The sequence below is a fragment of the Lacerta agilis genome, chromosome 4 (assembly GCF_009819535.1).
Source record: "Lacerta agilis isolate rLacAgi1 chromosome 4, rLacAgi1.pri, whole genome shotgun sequence".
In the NCBI taxonomy this organism is placed as follows: Eukaryota; Metazoa; Chordata; class Lepidosauria; order Squamata; family Lacertidae; genus Lacerta; species Lacerta agilis.
Genome location: NC_046315.1, coordinates 35,769,527 through 35,793,842, shown reverse-complemented (window position 1 = coordinate 35,793,842; position 24,316 = coordinate 35,769,527). Strand labels below are relative to the sequence as shown.

The window sequence follows — 24,316 nt, the reverse complement described above, 5'->3', positions numbered from 1 at the left end:
AGGCTCATAGAAACCCCAGCCTTCCTCTTATATACAGGTAGTTTTTTTGCATACTGTCTTGGAGACAAACAATAAAATAAGCAAACTTCTGCCAACGTAAAAGTAGTTTTGATCTTAAGTCTTCCGCCACCAAACTGCACACACATTATGTTGGAATGCAAAACTCATATGGATTCTGTAGGAAATGTCCATGAGCACTCACTTGTCCCCCCCCCCCAAAAAAAACTTCTGATGACCAAACTACACTTTAAAAATGCTAACACCCAAAAAAGGGTTATTTTCAGAGAGTGTAAGAGCAAAGATTACCCATCTTCACCTTCTGATCTGCGTTCATCTTCTGACCGGAAGGAGGCCAGGGCAATGAAACAATTCATGCAAAGATGTAACAAACTCCCCTAATGGTAGCAAATTTGCTCCAACTCTGCATAGGGGAGTATTTGAAATATTCTGTTACAGCTGGTGCAAAACTCACAGCAGAATTAATTTCCCTCAGAAGGTGGCTAATTGGGGAAGGCAAGGTCAGAGCAGTGACTTGCTGAGAGATGCACAATTAATAACTTCTTTCACCACCCACCAGATTGTGGTACACAATCTGGGAAACATTTTGTACAAAATCCACAAACTTATAACATTCCCAGTGTGCTTCATACCACCATAGATATTCCGATTGCTACAAAATAAACATCATTGTATTTTAAAATACTCATATTTCTGCTCTAATAGTTTTAACTTACCAAATATTCTTAATACATTAAAATAAGAGTTCAAGTAAAAAAAAGAAAGAGGTTTAAAAACTTAATTTATACCTCACAATAAACTCTTAAAAACTCATACACGGTATGATATTTACAAAAAGGTCACTCTTAGCAGTTGAGACGCTGTTTGTGCTTTGTATTTTAGTGACTGAGGTAGTTTAATATACAGTACAGTTGAAAGGAAGAAAGCAGGGCACATGCCTGACTGTTGTCGCCAAGAACAATTTTTTTTGGCTAGTCTGGTAAATGTGTACTTATTGAGTTCAATAATTATCTTTAGAGTTGGGCTCCTGGGTTTCATAACATGCAGGATGCACACACTCAGCAAGTCTAGAGAGAGGCTCCTGCTAATGATTTACAGATGTTGAAGTGTCCAGCCAGCATCACATTCTGTATTTCAGGAGATGTAGGCAGAGCAGCCATACATACAGCACAGGGACGAAGGAAGCCGTGCTGTTGAGGACTGTGCAATCCAATCAACACGTGGTCTTGTGCCTTGTCATTGTGTGAAACAGCAAAATTGATAGGTGGAGAGAGAGCTTGAAAGAAAGTTCTTGATATGACTGGACACCATTCCCACATTAAAACTTCTCCTGTTGTCAGGATTCATTGTCTTCTAGGAGAAGGTCATTCAATGCAATTACGGTAGTTGCAAAGTCAACTAGCTCCACAAAATCTGATGTAATTATGTTAACACCCATGATGCCTGGTTTCTGCAGCTTTACCCAGTCCAGAATCGAAGGGAGATTCCTAAAGGGAAAAGAAAGGAAAATGTAACACGATCCTTCGTCATGTGTATGATGCACATTGCATCCTGTATAATCAACATGCTGGCACTGAATACTGGATTTTACAAATACAGCGTTCTCCCAAACTGCATTGTCTTGAATCCAGAGTTCTGTGAGTGGAGCTCAACTCACAGAAAGGGGTGCACTCAGGTCTCACCCCGCTTCCTCCTGCAGCTCACTATGCCCCCATCTGCTATGGAGTTGGGGATGGGGGCTCTCCAGACCAGGGGTCTGCAAGGGGTTTTGGCAAAAATTGTCCTTTCTGTACCTCTATTAATGTAAGCCTCCTTTGGATCTAATCCCTGTTTCATGAATGGAGGAACTTTTCATGAGTGGAAGGCTTTGGATTCAAACCAATTATGCCAATAAGGAACTGTCTCTTTGAGAAACAGGGGTGGCAGCAACTCACCCAATATGAGATGCAGCAGAAACTCATAGGTGAAGTTATCAGTGGAGCAAGCCACATCTGATAATCTCTCACCCATTAAAAGAAAAATTCTGATTGGCTCAGGAACAACGCAACAAGGTGTGTGAGAAGGAAATAAACAAGGAAATGTTTTGCAGCTTGTTGGAGCTATCCTTGTATCTGGTTTAGAGGCTGCAACTAGTGCAGAATGAAACCGGAGGCGTACTTTGTTACATGTATTATACCAGCATTGAAAGATCTGTACTGCTGCCTATTTATTACCAAGCTAAATGTCAATTAAAAGCCTTGAACTTAAGGCTCTAAACAACTTGGAACCAGGTACCTGGCACACCATCTACCCTTGTACAGACCAAGCCCATCTTTAAGATCTTTTGAATAGCCCTGCGGATCACCCATGATTAGCAGGATGTCACTTGGTGACAATACAGAAACAGATGAAATCACCTGGCATCTCAAATGCCCCCCCCACACACACCTTGGGTGATTTGTGAGGCAAAGCGAGTATTGACCTTTAAGCACTTCTTAAAACCTTATGTTTACCCAACCTGTCATAGACTCTGACTCTTCATTTTTATTTTGTTGTTTTGTACCCTGCTTGGTTTTGTTTGTGATATACAATTAGGTTGCGTTTCCTTGTGTTTAGGAAATGTTACTGAAAGTTGCGGTATTTTTATTGTTTTTATCTAAACTGCTTAAAGGTTATCTATTTATCTAATCTATATATGCAAAAAGGAGGAACAACATTGTGCAACATTTTTACATTCTAGCTAAGATACTAGTGTGAATGTATCAGTGTCCGAGTGCAGGATTCCTTTTCAAGGTCTAAAGGAAACCTCTGTAAATCACAGCGGCCTTGTTCTGGCACTCAAAATATATGCAATGAATGTGCATGGAGGTGGCAGGCATATGTTCACACATTCTTAGGGAGCCCCCATGTGTATGCTGAGCAGTTTTTAACCCAAGCTTCCCTTAAAAATTAATATTGCTGCATGCTATTCTTTCAAAACTCCATTGAATGAAACGAAAAACTACATTTTGGCAGTAGACAGCATGCCATGACAAATTTCTCAGGAAAGCTGCAAGTTTAAAAGTTGAGATTATCTGGTACAGTTAGTAAGTCTTTATAAATGTAATGTGGAAGTTTATTTTTTTGTTTGAATTGTTTATAAAATATGATGTATTGGTTTTAACAGTGGAAGGTATTGTACTGAAAGGAAATTCTCTATTAAAGCTGTGTTAATAAAATCTTTATGTATTACCAGGTTTTGCAGTAATTTCATTCCTGCTCTTTTTCCTAGAAGCCTCCTTCCATGCTAACAAAAGACTACCTGGGCCATTGTGTACACATTTGGCTTGCATTTATAGTCAGCTTTACAACCAGAAATTTTCAGCAATGGCTTAGTTGCAATGCTGGATTAAACCCTGCGGAGGCCCCTAGGCAGTAGAAATCTTGGTTCTCCCCCATCACATGTGCTCTAGTGGGATAGCATTGAACTAATAAAGCTTGATTGTTCTTCAATATCAAATCAATATTATTTTGGTCCATTGTCGCAGGACCCCTAAAAGGCATGGGGCCCATAGGCTGGGGCCTACCCTGCCTATTCAGTAATCTGGCACTGCTTAGCTGAGTGGCAATGAGGAATTACAGATGGAAAAGCTAAGCAAAAGTGTTAGTCACTGCGTTAGACAGGACAATGTGTAGGTCCTGTCAATGGAATGAAGCTACTTGATTTCAATGACCCATAATATTTGGTTGAACAAATACCATGCAATTTATACTGGGTATTTTGGGGTATTTGTATCATTTCTGAATTGGCATGATAGTGGTAATCCATTCTTTTTACAATTTTGCTATTAAACGTTTGAGTAAGGGGATTAAATGCAGAAAAATTCTTAATCAAATACATTTGTTCCTGAGAAGGGGGAAAAAGCACTTTGGCACCATCTAGTGTCTAATTATTGCAGAGACAACTACCTGTACTTTGGGGAAGTGGCACTGACAAGTTGCAGATATGAGCTCCTCCACAGAGCCTATTTGTTGGGAATTCATTATGATTTGCTTGTATGTAGCTCATGTGGAGGTTAGACTATATTCAGTCTTTATTACGGTAACCATTCATCCTGATTTGTTTGTGGGGTATTCAAACATCTTCCTGTTCATCGTTCATCCTACACTTTTCAATGCTTTCCTCACACTTTCCTCATCACCCTATCAACTGCAAAGCCCCCACCACCACCTTTAAAGTGGATTATACTAGGGTGATAGAATGATTTAACGCATTTTAACTGCACAAACCTAAATCTCCTGCAAGTGCTTGGATTCCTCTCACAAAATAGTGACAATCTGAAGGCAATGTATAAGAAATGTGTCAGAGATGAAGATACATCAGTGACATCCTAACCCCATTATTTTATTAAAATTATGCATTTTCTACTTGTAGCCAGTATTGCTAGTTGCTACACTAGCGCACTATGCCACTGTAGCTTTAATAGATTGATAGCTGTGTTGAATTAAAATTTCCTCTGCATTTAAAAATATTCATTTCAATGAATGCAGTGCTTTCTCATTTCATTCAGAGAGCATTCTGAAAGTAATTAAAGCATTACGTGGCTATTTTAAATTTGATCGGTTAACCAGGAAATGAAATGAAAGCCATCACTACTTATTAATATGTTAAATGCATGGATATGTAATATACTGAGGAGAAATGGGCTCAATTACTTACTGTGGTCTGTAGGTGGCAGCAACTTGCAACAGTATATCGGCTACCGTTTCTAATCACATCAACAGAAATAAGTAAGCCTACTTATTTCAGTAAAATGGAATAAAGTTTTGAGCACAGAATTGGAACTCACGGCATCATCAGTGTATATATATAAATGTGTGTTTGTGTGTGTGTAATGGATTTTTGCCTTCTTAGTGAAAACATTTGATCTGATTCAAACTCTGAGCAAAATGCCTGCAGTTTAATTAAAGTTTGCCATCCTTTGAAATTTGCACTGCTCTGAATTTTGCAAAAGCATGCAACATGTGCCTATCTGAGGAGAAATTCCACTAAAATGCTGATGAACTGTCACAAAGACTTTAAAAAAAATCAAGCTGATGGGGAAATGCAGAAAACTGAATTTGAAACTGGAAAAAAATGAAAAACAGAAAAAAAATGTAATTTACAGATTCACCCAAACCTAGTTCCAGTTAAGTGTGAACAGGATTACACCATGAGTAAATTAGTAAGTGGAGTCAATTTATTCTTCCTATCATCTATCTTCTGTTGGCTGGAGGTTTGGGAGAGGACTCTTGATTATTTTTATATGCATTTCAAGTAAGAAGGACAAGGCTACCATGTCTACTCAGAGGTAAGTCTTATTGGATTCAGTGCATGCACACGAAATCTCATACCAAGAACTAACTTAGTTGGTCTCTAAGGTGCTACTGGATTTTTTTATTTTGTTTTGTCCTAGGCACCTGGGTTTAGGACTGCAAGCACAGGTCAACTAGGTTTCCAAAGGAAGCTAAAACAGGCACTTACTTGTGAACAAGTGTGTTTTTCAGGCCACGGATGAGATTGCGTGCAATGGTTTTGACCCTTGGTGTAAGAATAGCTTGAGAAACATGAAAAGTTCCGTGTTTTGCTCGTTCCCCACGAGTAGTGTCCAAGAACTGCAGCAGTTTATGTACATTGGTCGTATTTGCCCATGGTGCTGGGATTTTATTCCCGGGCCACAGAAAGGGATATTGTTCATAGAGACAATGATGGTAGAAAATGAGAACCTGGGAAATTGAGAGATAACATATCAGAAGCCTTTTTCCCACACAAGCTCTTCTTTCACTTACATTCAGCGCTAAAAAATAATTTCACACAAAATGCTGCTCTCTATACACTGGGCAAGCAGGACAACAGCACTATTGGTGTCAATATTTGGCACAAATATGGCTTACACAGAGGTTAAAAGCAGGAGATGGAGAGTTCAAGACTCACTTCAGCCGGTAGTTCACAAGGTGACCATAAGAATGCAACTATTGCTCAGTCTGCTTTTTGGATTTCATCTTTGGGCTGTGAGGAGGTAAAGATACTTCCCTTGGGTGATTGTGGATGGTCTTGCTCCTAGGTGAGAGACTGGTGTGTGTGTGTGTGTGTGTGGTACCTTGGCTTCTAAGCGAGAGCGAAAATGCTGGCTTCATCTGTGGTAAGTGCATGAATGCAGCTCACCAATGTATATCCAGTGTGACTGATGATTTTTCATAGTGTTTTGATTGGTATGCTATATTTACTGTAGTCTTCTTTTGTATTACTATTCCGTTCACTGCTTTGGGCCAAACAGTATATAATATGTATACTGTAACATAACATGGAGAAAGAAGAGGATTTGCAATGATTTCTTCTTGTTGTTGTTGTTGCCATAGTTATATGTGACACAACACTAAGTACATTTGCTTAGAAACAAGTCCCTACAAATTCCATGAGACATACTTTATCAGGTGTGTTTTAGGACTTCACCTTTAGTGGCACTACACACACACACACACACACACACACACACACACACCGCTATACTCATATACGCCACCAGGAGGAGCTCCTTTAGCACTGACTACTGTGCTGTCAGCCTAATTGGTTACTGAGAAAAAAGGAACTGAAAATCAGGTGGAAGAGAGAAAGACAGTTTCAGGGGGTTGGTGCGCTGACCTGGAAGGGGTGGTACAGGTGACCACGTCTGCAGCAATCCACAGGACCAACAGAACATGATAAGTTGAGAAGGGCAAGCAGAAGCAGGGCTGTCACCACAACTAATAAACGGAAGAGACTGAAGGCCACAGTAGCTCAGGAGAAGAGAAAGCATGGGGTAACTGCATCAGACACTTGTTCATAGGATAGGCAGTGATTAAGGAAAGCACAAGAGCCCTGCTGTACTAGAACACATGTCCATCTAGTCCACCTCTTCTCACAATGGTCAACCAGATGCCTATGGGAAGCCCTAACAGCTTTCTCCCCACCTGTGGTTTCTAGCAATTGGTATACAGATGCATAATGCCTCTGATAGTAGAGTAGAATATAGCCATATCCAGCCTTTATGAGATGTGGATTTCAGACTGGAATCACACAGCCAACAGGAGCAGAGCAGGGTGGGAACTGGACACTAGGACAGTGGGGTAGGCAGATCATGATGGGCAGGAGATCTGGAAGGTGGTAAGATACCAGGTGCTTCAGAGCAGGAATGGGGAGTCTGTGGCCCTCCAGATGGGCACTGTGGACTCCAAATCCCAACATTCCTGCATACTAACTATGCTGGCTATGGCTGAAGTGAGCTGAAGTCCAACTACCAGCTTCCCAGCCCTACTTTAAAGAACAGCATTTCAGTCACCATACCATGAGATAAGTTTTAGTTTCATCCAGGCCCCACAGCAGTCTTTTAAGGGGGTGAGGGCCCAATAAGGAACAGAAGCTATGAAAAATCGCAGCCCAAAAGTAACCCTAGCAGTACTGAACAAACACAGTTAATGAGTGTTATAGACAGGAATGAAACTGGGGCTTGCCTTACTGGCCAACTAGAGTTCTGTTCGTGAAGGGACAAGGTATTATGCTATGCTTCTGAAATGCAGGGTGAACTCAGGGGGAAATCTCCCGCTCCTATCTCCAGCTCAGAGCAAGAAAGGTACACTGACTTGCTCAGCACTCCATGCTTGCCTCCCCATTCCAGCTTCAAGCAAGATACTTTCAATTCTAAGAGTTCTTTGAATTATAGAAATTTGTTGCCAAATGAGAAACGCTTTTCTACCTGCTGCTGCTTTCCCCAGAGGTTTTGTAATGTCACGTTTTCCACACACTCCTTTGGGCAGAGTCTCGATCCAAAAGCCTCTTGGATCCTACTGATCAGGTATGCATGGTGGTTGTTATCCATAGCGTAGAAATGGTTGAAATCCAGGAAGACCACTTCCTTAGGGTGGTGTTCTAGGAAGGTGTTGATCTCCATCAGCCCATCCCACACTTTGATTCCAAACAAGCCATGTATGAAGTAGATTTCTTGCCCTGCTTCACCTGGTTTGGAAGATACACGGAGGTCAAAGTAGCGGATTCCACCTTCAAGCTGCTCCTTGAATGTTAGGTTTTGTGTCACTGACCATTTCTTCATTACCTTCCTCACCAAAGAGATTTTAGCCAACCGCTTGATCGCTGTGGCTTGATCTGGTCCCACAGGAGATTTCTCATCAACCCAGTAGCTGAAGGAATCATGTGACCCTACAGAGAAGAAAGACAACATCATTTTAGTCCTACAACTTGGGGTTTGCCAAGTGCTCTTTGCTGAAGCAGATTCTGGAAAACTGGACTCCATTCTTGTGTTGCTCATTTTTAACATGGGAAAATCACTCAGGGCCACTTGTTAACACTTCTAAATCACTACACACAGCTATAAATGGGGTTATAAGACCAGATGGAGCTAATACTAGGACGAGTTTGGTTCAACAGAAATGGAATACCATCAGCCAGGCTCACCTCTGATCGGGGCCTTTGGGGGGAAATGCAGTTGCAGTCACTGACAAGGCATCTCTCTCTCCACATGTTATTCAATTCAAAAGATTTATATTCTGCCTTTCTATACCAAAATGCCCAAGGCAGTTAATTAAAATCAAAACAGTAACAGTCACTAATATGCAGCATTACAAAAACATAGAAATGTTACGAACAATTCAATTTTATTTTATTTTATTTAAAAAAACATCCTATAGAACAGCTGCACGTATCCTCAGTGGAGGAATTTTACAGCCTGAATTGGCCCTTAGTTGTGGTGTTTGTTTTTGTAGTTGCATTCTGGAAGCCAGGATTTGGAGAAACAGAAGCTCCAATGTTAGATGTTTTCCACCTCTGTCTCCCCGCCCAATATTTTGTGATGAGAAAATGTCATCCATGGGTCATCAAAAGAAAGCCTTTGTCAATCTGGTGTCTTCTAGTTGTTTGGGACTACAACTCTCATCAGCCCCAGCCAGGACAACTAAGGGCACCAGACTGGTGAAGGCTGCCTAAGGAGATAAGCAGGTGACCAGACTCCTGTGTAGATTCCTTGGAAGAAGAACCATGCACACAAAGGAGAAAAACAGATGTTTCCAGCTTGCAATGTCAGGATTCACACACACCTTTACCATCCACCAATTCAGCATTTACCAACTCAGAATTTAACAAAATCTTGAACTTCATGCTTCACTGTCAAGACACTTTTCGGTAAAAGTTACTGATATCCCCAGCTGAGACCTTGTCTAAAGAGAAATGATCATGCAGAAATGTTAGAAGCTGACAAGCAATAACCCCATTGTTCAAATGTCATTTTTAGTAAATATAAAAGTGTGTTCAGGAATGCAGTTAATGGGTTAATTCTCCACGAGTCAGCAGAGACAACTCATTCCCCACAATGCATCAGCAACCCCATAGTCGCCTTTGACTGGACTTAACCATCCAGGGGTCCTTTACCTTTGTCTTAGTGTGTGTATGTATAGTAGTGTATGTTGGTGTTGACTTAGTAAAGACAACTCTGCTAAACAGCTGTTTTCTGGGGTGAGCTTAATTGCTTGACTGAACTTCCACAGTGTATAAACACAACACACCCAAATAAGGTGCTCCAGATAAAGCCATTCATTCCTGTGATGATTTATCCTCTGACACTGTAGCCTTCCCTAGCCTAAGAAGGCGACATCCTACGTCTGCTATGTGATTGTGTTAGGTGAGAGATATGCTTCCTAGATGTTTTCAGATCAAAGGCTTTAACTGCACATTCCATGTGCTAATATTGGACTAGTCTTACACTGGACAATCTTCCAGTGACAGGCACCTGAAAACAAGTCAGAGATAGGGAGTGGCAAGCAGTCAGTTTACAATTAGCTTTTCCCTCTGGATTACTTAAAGGTAAAGGTACCCCTGACCGTTAGGTCCAGTCGCGAACGACTCTGGGGCTGCGTGCTCATCTCACTCTATAGGCCGAGGGAGCCAGCATTTGTTCACAGACAGCTTCCAGGTCATGTGGCCAGCATGACTAAGCCACTTCTGGCAAACCAGAGCAGCGCACGGAAACGCCATTTACCTTCCCGCTGGAGCGGTACCTATTTATGTACTTGCACTTTGACATGCTTTCGAACTGCTAGATTGGCAGGAGCTGGGACTGAACAACGAGAGCTCACCCCATCGCAGGGATTTGAACCACCGACCTTCTGATCGGCAAGCCCTAGGATCTGTGGTTTGGACCACAGCGCCACCCGCGTCTAATTCTGGATTACTTAGCCTACTGCATTGATCACTGATACATAATGTATTGCCACTGTCTTGTTATCTTAATAAATATCTTCTTGTTAAAGGTACATCGTATGCTAAACACTAAAGAGCACATGCTGGTATGATGACACTTCGAGGCTGCTTCAGCATGTCATGGAAAGGCATAAATCATAGCTTACTGTGCATGTGCAAAACTGTACTCACTTCACTCCTCCTGGCTCACAGAGGGATGAAAGGAAACATGATCTGTAGCCAGAGTTCATTCTTGGAACATAGTCATTGTAACTAACATGATATTTTATTTTTAATTTCACTAGTTGTTTCCTTTAAAAAACGAAACAAAACACCAAACAGTAAAGTTTACAAAAAGGTTCCTTATTTGCAAGGAGTTATCAGACACATGCCATTTGCTGGGGGAGGAGGGGCTGGAATCCACCTAATGTGTGCTCGCAAGCAGACTCTTCAAAAATATGTCTTCTGCCATGCCCAGTTTGAACTGCAAATGAGATGAGGGTCTTAAATGGATTACCTTGTTAGTGGCATTGAATCCACCTGGATGACCATACTGTGTACAAATCAAACCATCAATGTGCTGCATTCTGAGGATGCCAGCAACAATCAGCATCATGAAGGATTTACGCTCCTTACCTCTTTGTTTAGGACTTTTTTATTTTTACTTTACAAATTTGTTAAAAATTGGTTCTTTTGCTTTACACATTGAATTCTTGTTAAAAGCACTTCACGTATTTGATCTTCAGAGACCGAACAACAGAAGAAAAATAAATGTTGAAGAGGTAAGAGCTTCTTTTGCCTGAAGCCAGAGCAGATAAACAAAGAAGAATTTCTTCCTCTGTGACTGAATATAAATGACAGTGAGCTGGCAGAAAACCATGTAAAAGGAAAGATGCCAGCTAATGAGAGTTACTCATACTCTGATCATCCAGGAGGAACTAAACTACGTCTCACAAGCAGAACAAATCCAGCTCCCACACAATTAAAGGAAGTGCACAAGAGCTTTTCAACATGCAGTTATCTGGGAGCAAGTCCCATTACATAAGACCATAAGAAGAACCTGCTATATCGGGCCAATGGCCCATCTCGACCAGCACCCTGTTCTTACAGTGGCCAATCAGATGCTGTTGGGAAGCCTGCAAGCAGGAGCAACAGTACTTTGCCCATCTTCAAGTCCCTGTAACTGCAATTCAGAAACATACTGCCTCTGACAGTGGAACATAGCTATCATGGCTAGTATCCAGCCGAATACTCAGATATGAATAAACAAGCACTGGATTGCACTGAAAAGTCTTGAAAGCCACCAATGCCCATGTGCCCTTGGAATGCAACACAGCAGGGGCAAACAACTCTTCCACAACCTATTTGCATGTTTCAAGCCACAAGATTAGCATATGGGCATATCACACACCCATATTAAGCTTCCTTCCAGCCCTCTTATTTTTTTAATCATAGAAGGTAACTGCAGATGCAGAATTGCTTTTTTAATCTTGCTGTTTAGTACCATAACTCAACCATTCTAACAGTGTGATGGTAAAAGGCCTTGTGAAAGGGTTCAATGTAAATTTAGCTTTGTGGCACTCCATGCTCTTCAAAGCTATGAATGCACACAGATATTCCCCACCCACCCACACATAAATAGAGTGTGATAGCAATATACATGTGTTCAGATTCTTCTCAATATATACTGGTCTCCATGAAAAAAGATATTATTCCAATGAAAACCAATAAATATTACTCAAAAATAAAGAAAATTAATGTTGCCATTCCTCCCTTGCAAGAATTTCAGAATGATAATGGAATGAAACTGTATTAGCTAGCAATTGGAGCACAGAGTTAAGTACAAAGATTTGCGGGCCTTCATGACTATAAGTTCCTCCAGTGTGAAGTGAGGCTAATCCCTTATATGTATATTGGTTTTTCCATCTGTAATCTACCTAATTCGTTGCACTGGAAGAAGCTAATATTCATAATCCACAAAAGCATTTTAGAGCCAGCTGATTCCAGCAAATCATGCACACTGTCAGTCAAATGGTTGTATCCAAAAATCTAAGAAAGAATTGCAAAATGCCCTCTCCCAATTTTCTGGAAAATAAGGCCCCCCCCCTTTTTAAAGGACTACAACATTCTGTACCTTCACGGCAGAAGTCCTATCATTTAGAAGGGAAAATGCATGTTAAAACACACATATTGAAACTAATATTTCTCAACTTTAAAAAGAAAACTGATTTATCTGCCATATATTTGAGAAGAAAGTGAAAAGGTTGGGCTAGTTGGGCAGTTGAGTCAGAGAGAGGGAGAGAGGAACAGGGGAGAGTGATTGACTTTGCTTAATTTAACATGTCATGCCTTTGGATAATCTCTTTAGCAGTCCTAGCTTTATTGCAATTAGCCCAGCCAATTGCAAACCCGTCACCTGCCCATTCTAGCACCCCTTGCTATGCGGTCACACTGTTGAATAACACCAGCAAGTATATACAGAATATTTGTAAATTATTTCTAAAGGTGTTACAGGAGCCTCATTTGAACTTGCTGTAGAGTGTATGAGTTATTCTAAACACATCTGTCCAGGAAGTGGAAAAGGAACTACACATCAAGGAGCAGACAAATCTATCTGTGTGGGCCCAATGTTCGGGATGGGAAACTGGTATGCCTCCATATGTTGTTGGACTCCACATACCTTCAGTCCTGGCAAGAATGCTCTGTGATCAGGAGATTCATCAACATCTAGAAGGCCACAGTTCTCCATTCTTGTCCTATGCAGGAAAACAATTGTTCTCAATCTTGGGTCTCCAACTGATTTTGGACTACAATTCCCATCATCCCTGACCACTGGTCTTGCTAGCTAGGGATGATGGGAGTTGTAGTCCAAAAACAGCTAGAGACCAAAGTTTGGGAAACCCTGCAGTAAAAGGATAAATATTATTTTGGTTCCAGAAATCTGTGGTTACTACCCTCTGTAGTATTTCCAAACAACACCATACATTTTCAGAATAGCATGTGCTAAAAAAAGAGAAAAAGACTACAGTGTATGAAAATATGTTGCATTTTGTTCTCAAACAGTAGGTACACCACCATAAGTCTTCATAAAATGCCCCCTCAGGTCAATTGTGGAAAAGTGCCTTTTAAAATTATTATTTCCTGACTGCCAGTTTGGCACTAAGCTAGCATGGAAGCAAAACTGACCTAGTTGGAAATACACTCAGTAAAACCTCACGAGGCTTGAGGATTCAGTTCATTAACAAGCCGATTAGTATCTTTAAACCAGCCTTTAAAACACAAGCTAACTGAACTGCTCATTTCGCTTTGGTTGTTAGAAGGCTAAGGGCTGGAGGAAACATTGTGTTGACAAATTAAGCTAAATGAATAACACATCTGACCTGTCTTGACAAGCACACTAATTTCATAGAGTTCTCTTCAGTGCTGTACCAAAGAGACAAGGAAGGCCATCAAGAGCTTAGTTCTTAGGGCCAACTTAAATGTTCTGCACAGTTGGGTTGGGTTTCTTGTTTACAGCAGACTCAGTGGCTGCATTTGAGACTGGGAGAATGATGGAGCAGAGGCTGCTTAACCATTTCCCTCCTTGCTATTTTTTCCACTTTAAAAATGCAGCTTCTAGGGAGATTTTTCTCTCACACTTCAAAGCATTTGAATGCTTAGGGGTTCTGCTGAGTATTTTTAGACCATGTTCTCATAGCCACATAGGGGCATAGTAGCCGTTGGATACATACTCATCTTCACTCCTAGCCCTACCCAGGGCATGCTGAGTCAGTAACATGCACTCACTGCCATTTCCTGAATCCTGTTTTCAGCACCCCCATCACTAACCCACATTAAGAAACATTTGCAGACACGGTTCAGCAGCAGAGATCAGCATGATGTGACGATGCACACAAGATAGCAACATGGGATTCTGCAGAGCATTCACACGTGCTCTCTTTCTAAGAGGCAATTTTTACACTGAATTGGTTCTTTTGAGATAGATGCTCAGTGGTTTCAAAACACTTATTCAAATTCAGCCCATTTGCTGTTTGAAATCAGCAGGTCTAATGCATGCAACCATTTTTTTTAAAAAAAGATCACAATTATCTTTCTGGGATAAAAGTGAAAATGCCATACACAACAAAAGTGGCAAATACACAATACTAGGAAATCATCACCATCATCTTGAAATAATACCCCCCTGGAAAAGCAACAAATTTCTGTATCCAGAATATTGTTAGTTTCCTTTGTTGTTCAGTCGTTCAGTCGCATCCGACTCATGGGGTCACGAAGAGTCGGACACGACTGAACAACAAAGGAAACTAACAATATTCTGGATACAGAAATTTGTTGCTTTTCCAGGGGGGTATTATTTCAAGATGATGGTGATTTTTACAGTGGCTCATCCACCTCCATCTCCTTCCTCAGAGATAGGTTCTCGTATCTGCTTTTAGATACTGTCTCTGCAGGTGTGATGTGATTTTGACTTTTGCAAACTTACTTCTTTCCCATATAGAAATCCAAGCAGAAGTTGTAGGCTATCAATAAATGTTATCATACGTATGAATTTGGCATACTAGAGCTGAAGGCTTATCTGACAGCAAAGTCAGTACCTGCTCCTTTAGGGATAAATCTAGCAATCCCTAAAGCCAAATTAACCAGCATCAAGCTTTTAAGTATAATGTTTGTTCTATTCAAACTGTCTTGTGGAGTCATAATCATGCTGCTGTAAAATGGAGATTAAATAAAGCAGTTTTTTTGGTGTTGCCTTCTCTAAATTTTCATCTCTGCATTTTCATGCTAACATGACCTCCAAGAAAACAGATGGTCAAGCTTAGCTGCTTTGCCCTTCAATGAATCTCTTCATCAGCCTATTCCAGATTGGTCCCCATGCCATAGGAGTAGAAAGCTGTTCCCCTCTTAGCCAAGCTTTTAAAGGGAAGCATTTGTCTTTATGCTTCCTACATTTTTCCTGGGCGGTGTGTAACTTCATACTACAGAAAATGATTTTGCTGTAGGTCAGGGTCCAAGATTCAAAGTTAAACCATGAAGTATTTTTTACAGTCGTTATCTGTGATCTTCTGTGAGTTCAGTTCCACACTGTACAAGTACATTGCAATGTGATTACTTTCCATGAGTATGTATTACAAATGAATCACAGCTTGAGTAAATGAAATGACAATTGCAACAGCATTCTAGGCCCTGCCCCAAAAGTGACATAAGGTGGCACAGAATCTTCAAATGTCTTCACTGTGTTGCAGGATCTTTATTTTGTTGAATCAAGGGAGGAAAAATGTGGAATAGAAAATGCTGATGGCAGAATTGCAGCATATGTCAGAGAAGTCAGAGGTCACCTCTTGTGCAACATTAAACAATGTTTCCATTAAACCAAGTTTTGTTCTAATTTCAGTGCTTAACATGGAATGCCTTCTGTCTTTTATTTGATGATCATCAAGGTGCAAAGGTAATTTCAACTCCGTACATGTTAACTTGGGGAAGTGGAAAAATTAGCAGTGAGCACCCACTTCAAATATTTCGTCCTTGTCTCATCAATGCACACTTGCCCATCAACATCTGTCCTCTTCAAATTTATGCTCACCACACACACGCTCTCAAACTGAAATCATGGAATTGCAAACAACAGAAATATATGACAAGCAAGTCTGTGATGGAACTTCCTCTTTACCACTGTCATAGGGTTTAGCCCTCTCAGGATAACAGCTTCAGTTTTGGGGCGATTTCAAAAGCTATTGAAAACTGTTATCTCAGGTGACACATGCATAATCTCACTGAAGGAGATCCACATAGTAATAAGCCTACCGCAGACAAGATCTTTTTATGTCAGTACTTTTCATAACAGCATGAAACAATAACATGTTTAGGTTGTGTGACGGTGTGTAAGTGGTATGTGTGTTTATGGTGTGTGAATACATGTGCATAAGAGTGTTGACCTTACCACATTTTTGGCTATAACCACTCTGCTATGCAGCCCCCAGAGACGTTGCAACCGAGTAAAGTGGCCCCTCAAGCTGAAAAGGGATAGCCACCCCTGGTTTACTGTGAAGCCTTAACACATCCAGAGTAAGACTAATATAGGTGTGGACAGCTCAGTTGGTTAGAGTTTGGCGTTGATAATGCCAAGGTTGCAGGTTCAATCCCACATGTGACAGCTGCATATTCCTGCATTGCAGGGGGTTGGACTAGATGATCCTCAGGGCCCCTTCCAAATCTACAATTTTATGATTCTATGATTAATGTGTGCAACAGTAATTGATAAGACTAACCGTTTACACCAAGAGCAGACCGGTGTGTATTAAACATTAAACTGGTTTTTAAAAGAAAAGAAAACCCCAGAAATGGTTAAAAGCATTTGACAAACTTTTAGCTTTTTATGAAGCAAATTATTCAAAGTAGGGAAATAAACACATGCAGTAATTATACGCTTTCCCCAAGACACAGCACCATAGGCTGTAGGAATCATGATTTTGCTAAGTGCTGAGGGAGGGACGAGAGCGGAAGGGCGTAGTGCAGGCTGTGAAGAGAAACAGCTGAGCCTATCCTCATGGAAAGAATTGTGTCAAAACCCAGTGAAACTATTATGCAGCATGCACACAGAGAGATGAAAGGAAGGGAAGAGGGGGTGGGGGTGGAAGAGAGAAGGGACAGTTCAACAGATGCCACAGAGATTAAAGGCAGCAGCTAGCAGATCATCATTTTCCTGGAGTTAGCTCTAATACTGGAAAAAACAGTGCAGAAAACATAATTCTTGAAACTCGGACAGTAAGCCACTCTTTCTTATGTTTTATCCTGCATTACACATTTTAAATGTTTGATGAGTTGTTTTAAAATTTTGTAAAAAGCAATGGTAACATAATCACAGACTTTAAAAGAACCTGCTGTTATTTGTTAAACTTCAGACAAAAGTGGTACAGATGGAATTCAGTGCATTGCAACTTTTTATTATAATTATTTGAACTAATTCATGCTGGTTCAAAACTATTTTGAGGAAATTGTAAAGAATACCTTATTTATTGCCCTCATACAAGCACACACCATTTCCCCAAATTAATTTACCTTGTTTAAAGCAGAGCTGGGTCTATCGACACACACAAGGGAGCTTTTGGGGGTGTGTGAAGAAGATGTTATGAGATCGCGCCCCTTCTCTGGAGGTGCGCCATTGCTGGTGGACATCCAGGACCTCGTGGTGACCCAGGAGTGGGCGGAGGGATGCTACCCACGTCATCAGGGCTCCCGGCAGTGTCACACAACCCGGACTTGACGTTAATCTGGTCCCAACTTTTGGAGAGGCGTTGTTGGCAGGATTGCCCCCATCCGGTAGCAATCAACAGTGCCAGGAGAATTGCTAATCGTGGGGTGGCACAGAAGGTGCAACTGGCTGGGTGATACAGCACCCCACTATTACGTTCAACCAGGTGGCCTTGTTTCGTAACAATGGTGTTCACCTTTCTGATATGGGTAATGATATTTGGCTGGCCGATAGTGTTTGGTTGCAGATGTGAGGTTGTCGGCGGCAAGCTTTTTTGCTTGAGTGGCGGTTAGGCATTGGGTAAACCTTGTTTATGGGAGGGGAGGTTGTTGCCTCCATCTGCCCCTCCTCGTTAAGGGTACCCCATTAAAGGTGTGGTTCCTGTCTGAAGCCTGGGCATGGGTTAGGGCCATGCCATGACCCAATTGGTGACCCTGGGGGTACTCTCAATTGATGTATATCATAGGGCTCCCCCTATCGGTGGTTGACCCTTGAGAGACTTCCTGCAAATGGGTAGGAGAGCCAGGATATAGTCTGGCTTCACCCAAATGCCTAAGCCAAACCGCTAACATCTGTAACCAATAAAGTTGTGGCCTAATTTATCCCATTAACCAACATACTCGTGTCTGTGTGTTTATTTCTGAGGGGAACTTTGGGGCCCTGGGCCTCGTCAAGCAATTCTAACCAATCAGGACCGCCTGCAAGAAATCCACCATTTAAATTGCATTTGACCAATATAAATTTTAGTGTAATAATTCTGAATGAGTTAAACGAGCCAACTTGCCAAAATGAATTTACTTGTTTACAGTGGTAAGTTAAAGGACACCAAATGGCCTGTCATCTAACTGGCTAGGAATTTGGCTCAGCAAACAGACATACTGGTGCCCATGAATTTGAATGTTAAGAGCCAGTGACATAAAATGTCATGTGGCTATAAGGAAGTAAAATATTTGTTCCTGACGTATACTGGTTAAGAAAAAGTTTAAAAGGCAAGCCAATAGCTTGTCATCATTTCCCTGCATCTTCCTAAACTTGCTGCTAAAGAATAGGAACCTTGTATGTGCCATCACCCAATCCCATGTGTCTTGTTTAATCATATGCCATGCTTGGATGAGCATCTATTAAACTTGATGATTTAACAAGCACCTACGTACTCAGCACACTGCTATCAAGCCTTCTTCATCACAGGGATTACACTTGCACAGGGTTCATCCATGCTTCTGTTGGTGTGACAATTTCTATAACCAGCTTCATATAACCAACATGCTTAAATCTAATGTATGAATGGGTTAATACCATAGAGTAAGTTGTCCTGGCAGGCTTAGCAAGGTCACTTCCCCTTACCATGGGAGAAAATGCATAATCAATCCTACTATTCAACCTCTAGTCTACATGAGAAGCTCAACATGTGAAGAGGTTTGAGCTGGTTGCTCCAGCTCAGAATACATGGCTCTCACATTCCATATTGTCACAATTTCACTGAGCAAACATTAACCAAGAAACAAGTGTTTTTTAATTGTCACATATAGGATACATAACTACTACTGAGGAATATAATTTAGGTTTGATGCATCCCTTCCACTGTGCCATGACTCATTACTAATATTCAGCAGAAGACAGCATGCAATTTCAGCATGATCAATTATGTAAGGTACATCAAGTACTATAACATATTCATATTACACCATAGGACAGACAAAATTACAATAAGTAACTGAAGCTAAAGTCCTATTCCCACTTAAATGAGAGTAAGCTCCATTGATCTCAATGGGACTAACATCTGAGCAGATATGCATAGGATTGCACTGTTAAATAGATACACAGACGGCTTAAGTTGCTTAGTTTAAATGCTGCAAAGTATCTGGCTCATGATGTACCGGTAATAGGAAATTGTTTCAGTACTCAATGTGACTTACCAATGTACAGCATCACACAGAGTGAACTGATACGCTATGCTTACTGGAGAAAGGAAACAACAACAAAATATTGGATAGTATTAATTTCCAGGAGGGAGACTAAAGCCAGTAAAAGAAATTTCAGCTGTGAAAACTAGAGATATCAATGTTAATCATACTTGAATAAGAAGAGATACAACAGAGGTATACAGAATGGTGTGGAGAAAGTGGATAGAGAAAAGTCCCCCCCTCTCCTATAATACTAGAACTCAAGAAGAGCTAATGAAGCTGAATGTTGAGAGATTCAGGACTGGAAAAAGACAGTACTTATTCACACAGCTCACAATTTCTCATGTTATCTTTATGTTAAGGCACATCAATGGAATGACTAGAATTAACAGTAGAAATCATTTGAGCATTACTCATTATCAGCATCATGGCGCATGGCTATTTATAATGTAAGCATTAGTAACTAAAAGCAAGCCATACCTAAAAGTTCTCATTGCTAGCTAAGTTTCATTCTATATATGCTTTGGCTGAAGACAAAATCCTAAAGGACTGAAGTCTCAGGCAGCCTCTGGGGCTAGAAGTGCCTATGCCCAGCCAAGGCTAGTCTGTTAGCTATGGCTTCTCCTGAACCCAGATAAGAGAAGCACCATAGCTCAGTGGTAGAGCATCTGCATTGCATGCAGTCCCTAGTTCAATCCCTGGAGTCTTCAAGTAGGGCTTGGCAAGAATCCTGCCTGAAATTCTGGAATGCTGCAGCCAGGGAGCTCTTCTTATCTCTCCCCATTCTATTCCATCGGCAGCATACACAAGGCCTCTCATAACTAGCTAGAGGAACTAGATTGGTATAATAGCCAATGTGGTGCCCTCTACGTTATTGGACTCCACTTCCCATCAGCCCAACCAATCTAGCCAATGAACAGGGATGATGGGGGTTGCAGTTGAACAATATATGTTGGCTATCCCTGAACTATAGAAGATCTGCAAATTTTGACATAGAGAGCCTCTTTTTTTACAACATTATAATTATCAGTTTTATAGTCAATTTTAGATGTTGAACCATTTTGGAAAATGCAGCAGCAGGATCTAGGTTTGGAGAAAGTTCTTTCAATAAGCCATAGCTAACAATAAGCCAATCGACCTCTAAATTCAAAGCATGTTTTCCTATCTCCTCAGTCTCACTAGACATTAAAATGAGATTAGTTTTAATAGGGATACACTCCCCATCCCTTATCAAGAAACATATGGAGGATTATGAGCAGACATTTAATGGAGCAGTTGTACTGTTATGCCCCAACAGGGCCTTTCATAGATTTATTAATATCTTGAAGAGCAGGGCTGAAGCTGTGGTTCTGCTGAACTGCGACATTCCTTGTTTGACAAGTGTCCTGCAAATGCAAAACATGACAAGCCAAATGCCAGGTCGTGCCTAGCTGTGCTTTGCCAGTTCTGGGAGATGAACAGACATGGTCATTACTACAGCAGAACAATGATTCATCTAGTCTGGTATCCTGTCTCTAGCAGAAACCAACTATGAATATTTCTTTAAAAAGGTCACCCTTCCTCAATAATAAGCCTATAATTGCAATAATACACAGTCTACACAGGCTGTGTTGGGGAATGTTGTTTGACCTCAGCTAGTTATCCGATTACATCCTAAAGCCGGAGACAGTACTGAACATTTTATCCCGGTTAACCAGGCTCATTTACAGTAATGTTCAACCACCATTCTCTTTATCTTAAAAAAGGGGAAATATTATTCTAATCACACCTTTATGGGCACTGGGCAGAGAAGCTTATCATGCAGAATACATATGCACATGAGTATGCATGTAAATGTGTTTCCTCTCCCATTCCCCAGGAAGAAACCAGGTATATATAGTCAATTTGTTGCCTGCATCTGTGATATTTGAATTCAGTTCAATAACAAAACATTAGGTTACAGGAAACCCCTTTAGAGAACACCTTGACCCCATCACCTTTTTGATAAGACTTTGGCAGTGGCACCAAGAATGAGTATTCTCTGCAATTACGGTAAGTGTCAAGTTTTGTGCATATCTTCTCATTAAATCCTTCACATAAATAACTCCAACTTTCACTGGGGCAGTGATATGAAAGCTATTTCGGGAGCAGAGACAGTGGGGAATTATGGGGAACTGGGACTGAGCAACGGGAGCTCACCCCGTCATGGGGATTCAAACCGCCAACCTTCTGATCGGCAAGCCCTAGGCTCAGTGGTTTAGACCACGGCGCCAACAGCGTCCCAACCATACTGTAACCAGGCACAAAAGTTACTGGTAAGGTGGTCCATTTCAGGTGGAAGATTAGAGGATGCCCTTAAATGGCAAGACACTGACAACTAGTTACCACAGATTTAACCACAAAGCGAGGAGGATCATTTCTTGAATGACACCAGATTGTTTTGAGCCACATTTGACTAGATATTTAACGAATGAATATGTGATTGGGAGGTTGGAATACCTCTGCACCAAAGAGGGTGAAACATAGGAGGAAAACACATCCAGGGCACTAAGCTCTTCCCAAGATATATATTTCAGAGTCAACACTTTCTAGTCGTAAAGGCATCTACTTCTTTGATCAAGCACTAAGCAACCAATCTAGAGTGTTTTACTCCACTTCCTAATGCTGCAGCCCTGGCTAGAAGCACCTTGTTTCCTTATTTTTTGAGGTTTTAAACACTTTGGTGATTTCCCAGTTTGCAAAAACTCTAAAATTATGCTGCAGATTGGTATTCTGAGATAATCACACACACATTCCTTGAGAAAAATTGATTGGAAAGAGCAGCTTCTGCTCACAAACCTTCCTTTTGGGTACAATCCAAAAGAGGCCTTTCATTATTTGTTGTTCTGCCTTGCCAGAAGATTGGAGAAAATACATTAGGGAAGCAATAGTAAGCCTATTTCAAAATGTTTTAGTTACCTATGGAATATCGAACCTGTTTCAATGAATATCCCTGATTTAGCTGACAGCATAAAATAAATCAACAGTAAAATCCGAAACCCCATAAACAGGAAAGGAAAGACATCTTAACCCACCCTCATGAATAAAACCGCAATCAGAAGAAGTATATGTTTGTGTGATGGTCACCCCACCAAAACAGTACAATTTAAGATCTGATTCCCCCCATTGTGATAGTATGGTTTAAGATTCATGATTTTCCCCATGAATGCCTAATAATAGCAAAACTGTATTAATACTTCACATTTGTACAGCACGTTAAAATGTTTCACATACATTATCCAACATAGCTTAGTTGGCAGAGCATGAGACTCTTTATCTGGGGGTCGCGGGTTCGAGCCCCACATGGAGCAAAAGATTCCTGCATCGCAGGGGGTTGGACTAGGTGACCCCTGTGGTCCCTTCCAACTCTATAATCTATTATCACATACATCCAGTGCTTTTTCGGGGGGGGGGGACCGCATACCCCTAAACATTCGCAAAGCTTTGTACTTTTGTCCATTTATTGTATTTATTTTTTCCGATTTGAACTATAAAATGGGGATTTTCTTGAGTCAAAATGAGAGCACTCCTAAACATATTTTTTTTAATAAAAAAGAAAAAAAAACCCACTGCATACATCTGTAATCGTTACAACAAGCGAAATCAGCGTTATGCCACGGGAGCGATGGTGGTGGTGCTGAAATAGAGAGTGGCTTCCCTGGGATTTCCTAACTCATTCGCCTAAGTCTCTTAACCACTAGGCTACACCGGTTAAGAGTAATTCGGCAGGAAGCAAGCCCGGAAGGAGCAGGTGCCGGGAAACCCTGGAGGAGCCCAAAGCAGAGCAGGGTCTTACCTGGGATGGCCAGATTGGCCAGAGGAAGGGCGCTGAGGGCGGGCGGCAGGGAGCCCATCCAGTGCGCGCTGCTGCTGTTTTCCAGCGCCATCCTCTCCGCAGCGCTCCGTCGCCCGTCGCCGGGGCTGCTCTGGCTCGCCGCTTCGCCCAAGTCTTCGTCAGCAGCAGCGGCGGCGTCTCTTCGGAGGTCTCGTCCACCTGCCGCGCTCTGGGTCAGCCAGCGCCCGCGGCTCCCTTTCTGCCATGCTCCGAGCGGCTGCCTCGCCTCCGCCTCTGCCTCAGACAAGCGGCTTAATCCCGCCTTCGCGCCAAAGGGGGCTCCTCTCAGGACGCCTGACCTCACGCTCCCTCCGCCAGGGGCTCGAGCAGCGGCCACGCCCTCCCCGGTTATGTCACAGCGCGCGGGTCCCCGCGGCGCACCTGGCAGGCGAAGGCAGAGGAGTCCCGCCTTTGCGCCAAAAACAAGCCTGAGGACATCTCCCACGGGAGGGAGGCGGGGGGGGGGGCGCGCGCCAGCGAGCGGTCAAAACAAATTATCGCTCTCCGGCCAAGCTGATTGGCTGGCGACGAGCTGATGGCACAGCCCTCCCTTGGTCGCGTGTCAGGGCCGCTGGCGCAGCCGGTCGGTACAGTAGGGCAGTTCCCAGCCAGCCGCCCATTGGTTGAAGGCCGGCTCAGCGCTAATTGGGCTAATTTTCTCCCCGACGCGCCCAACTTGCTCACGCTTCTGGGAGTTTGCGGGTTCTTTGAGGGCACGTGGCACTAAAGTGGCAGAATCATAGAATTGGAAGGGACCCCGTGGGTCATCCAGTCCAACCCCCTGCGCTGCAACTGAAGCGTTCGTGGCAGATGGCCATGCAACTTCTCCTTAAAAACCTCAAAGGAAGGAGAGACCGCAACCTCCTGCTTTCAGAAAGCATCATTTGGAGGGGGGCACAGGTTTCCTCTCCCTGTTTTGAAAGAAACATTAAAAATGAAACTCCAGGATGGGCCTATGGACAAACATCTGATGAAGTTGGTGCTCAGCAAAAGCTTCTGCTGCAATAAACATGTTAGCTGCAAGGTGATTGTTGTTGTTGTTGCTGCTGCTGCTGCTGTTGTTTAGTCGT

General features: G+C 42.0%; 1 protein-coding gene across 1 annotated transcript; it reads right to left on the bottom strand.

Annotated features, from left to right (window-relative positions):
- Positions 1-782: 782 nt before the first annotated feature.
- PLCXD2 (phosphatidylinositol specific phospholipase C X domain containing 2) lies at positions 783-23,325 on the bottom strand. Its single transcript, XM_033146705.1, has 4 exons — positions 23,208-23,325; positions 7,749-8,209; positions 5,501-5,742; positions 783-1,505 (listed from the first exon to the last, which is right to left on the bottom strand). The coding sequence occupies exons 1-4, from the start codon at positions 23,296-23,298 to the stop codon at positions 1,355-1,357; spliced, it is 945 nt and encodes a 314-aa protein (XP_033002596.1). The 5' UTR covers positions 23,299-23,325; the 3' UTR covers positions 783-1,354.
- Between the last annotated feature and the right edge of the window lie 991 nt (positions 23,326-24,316).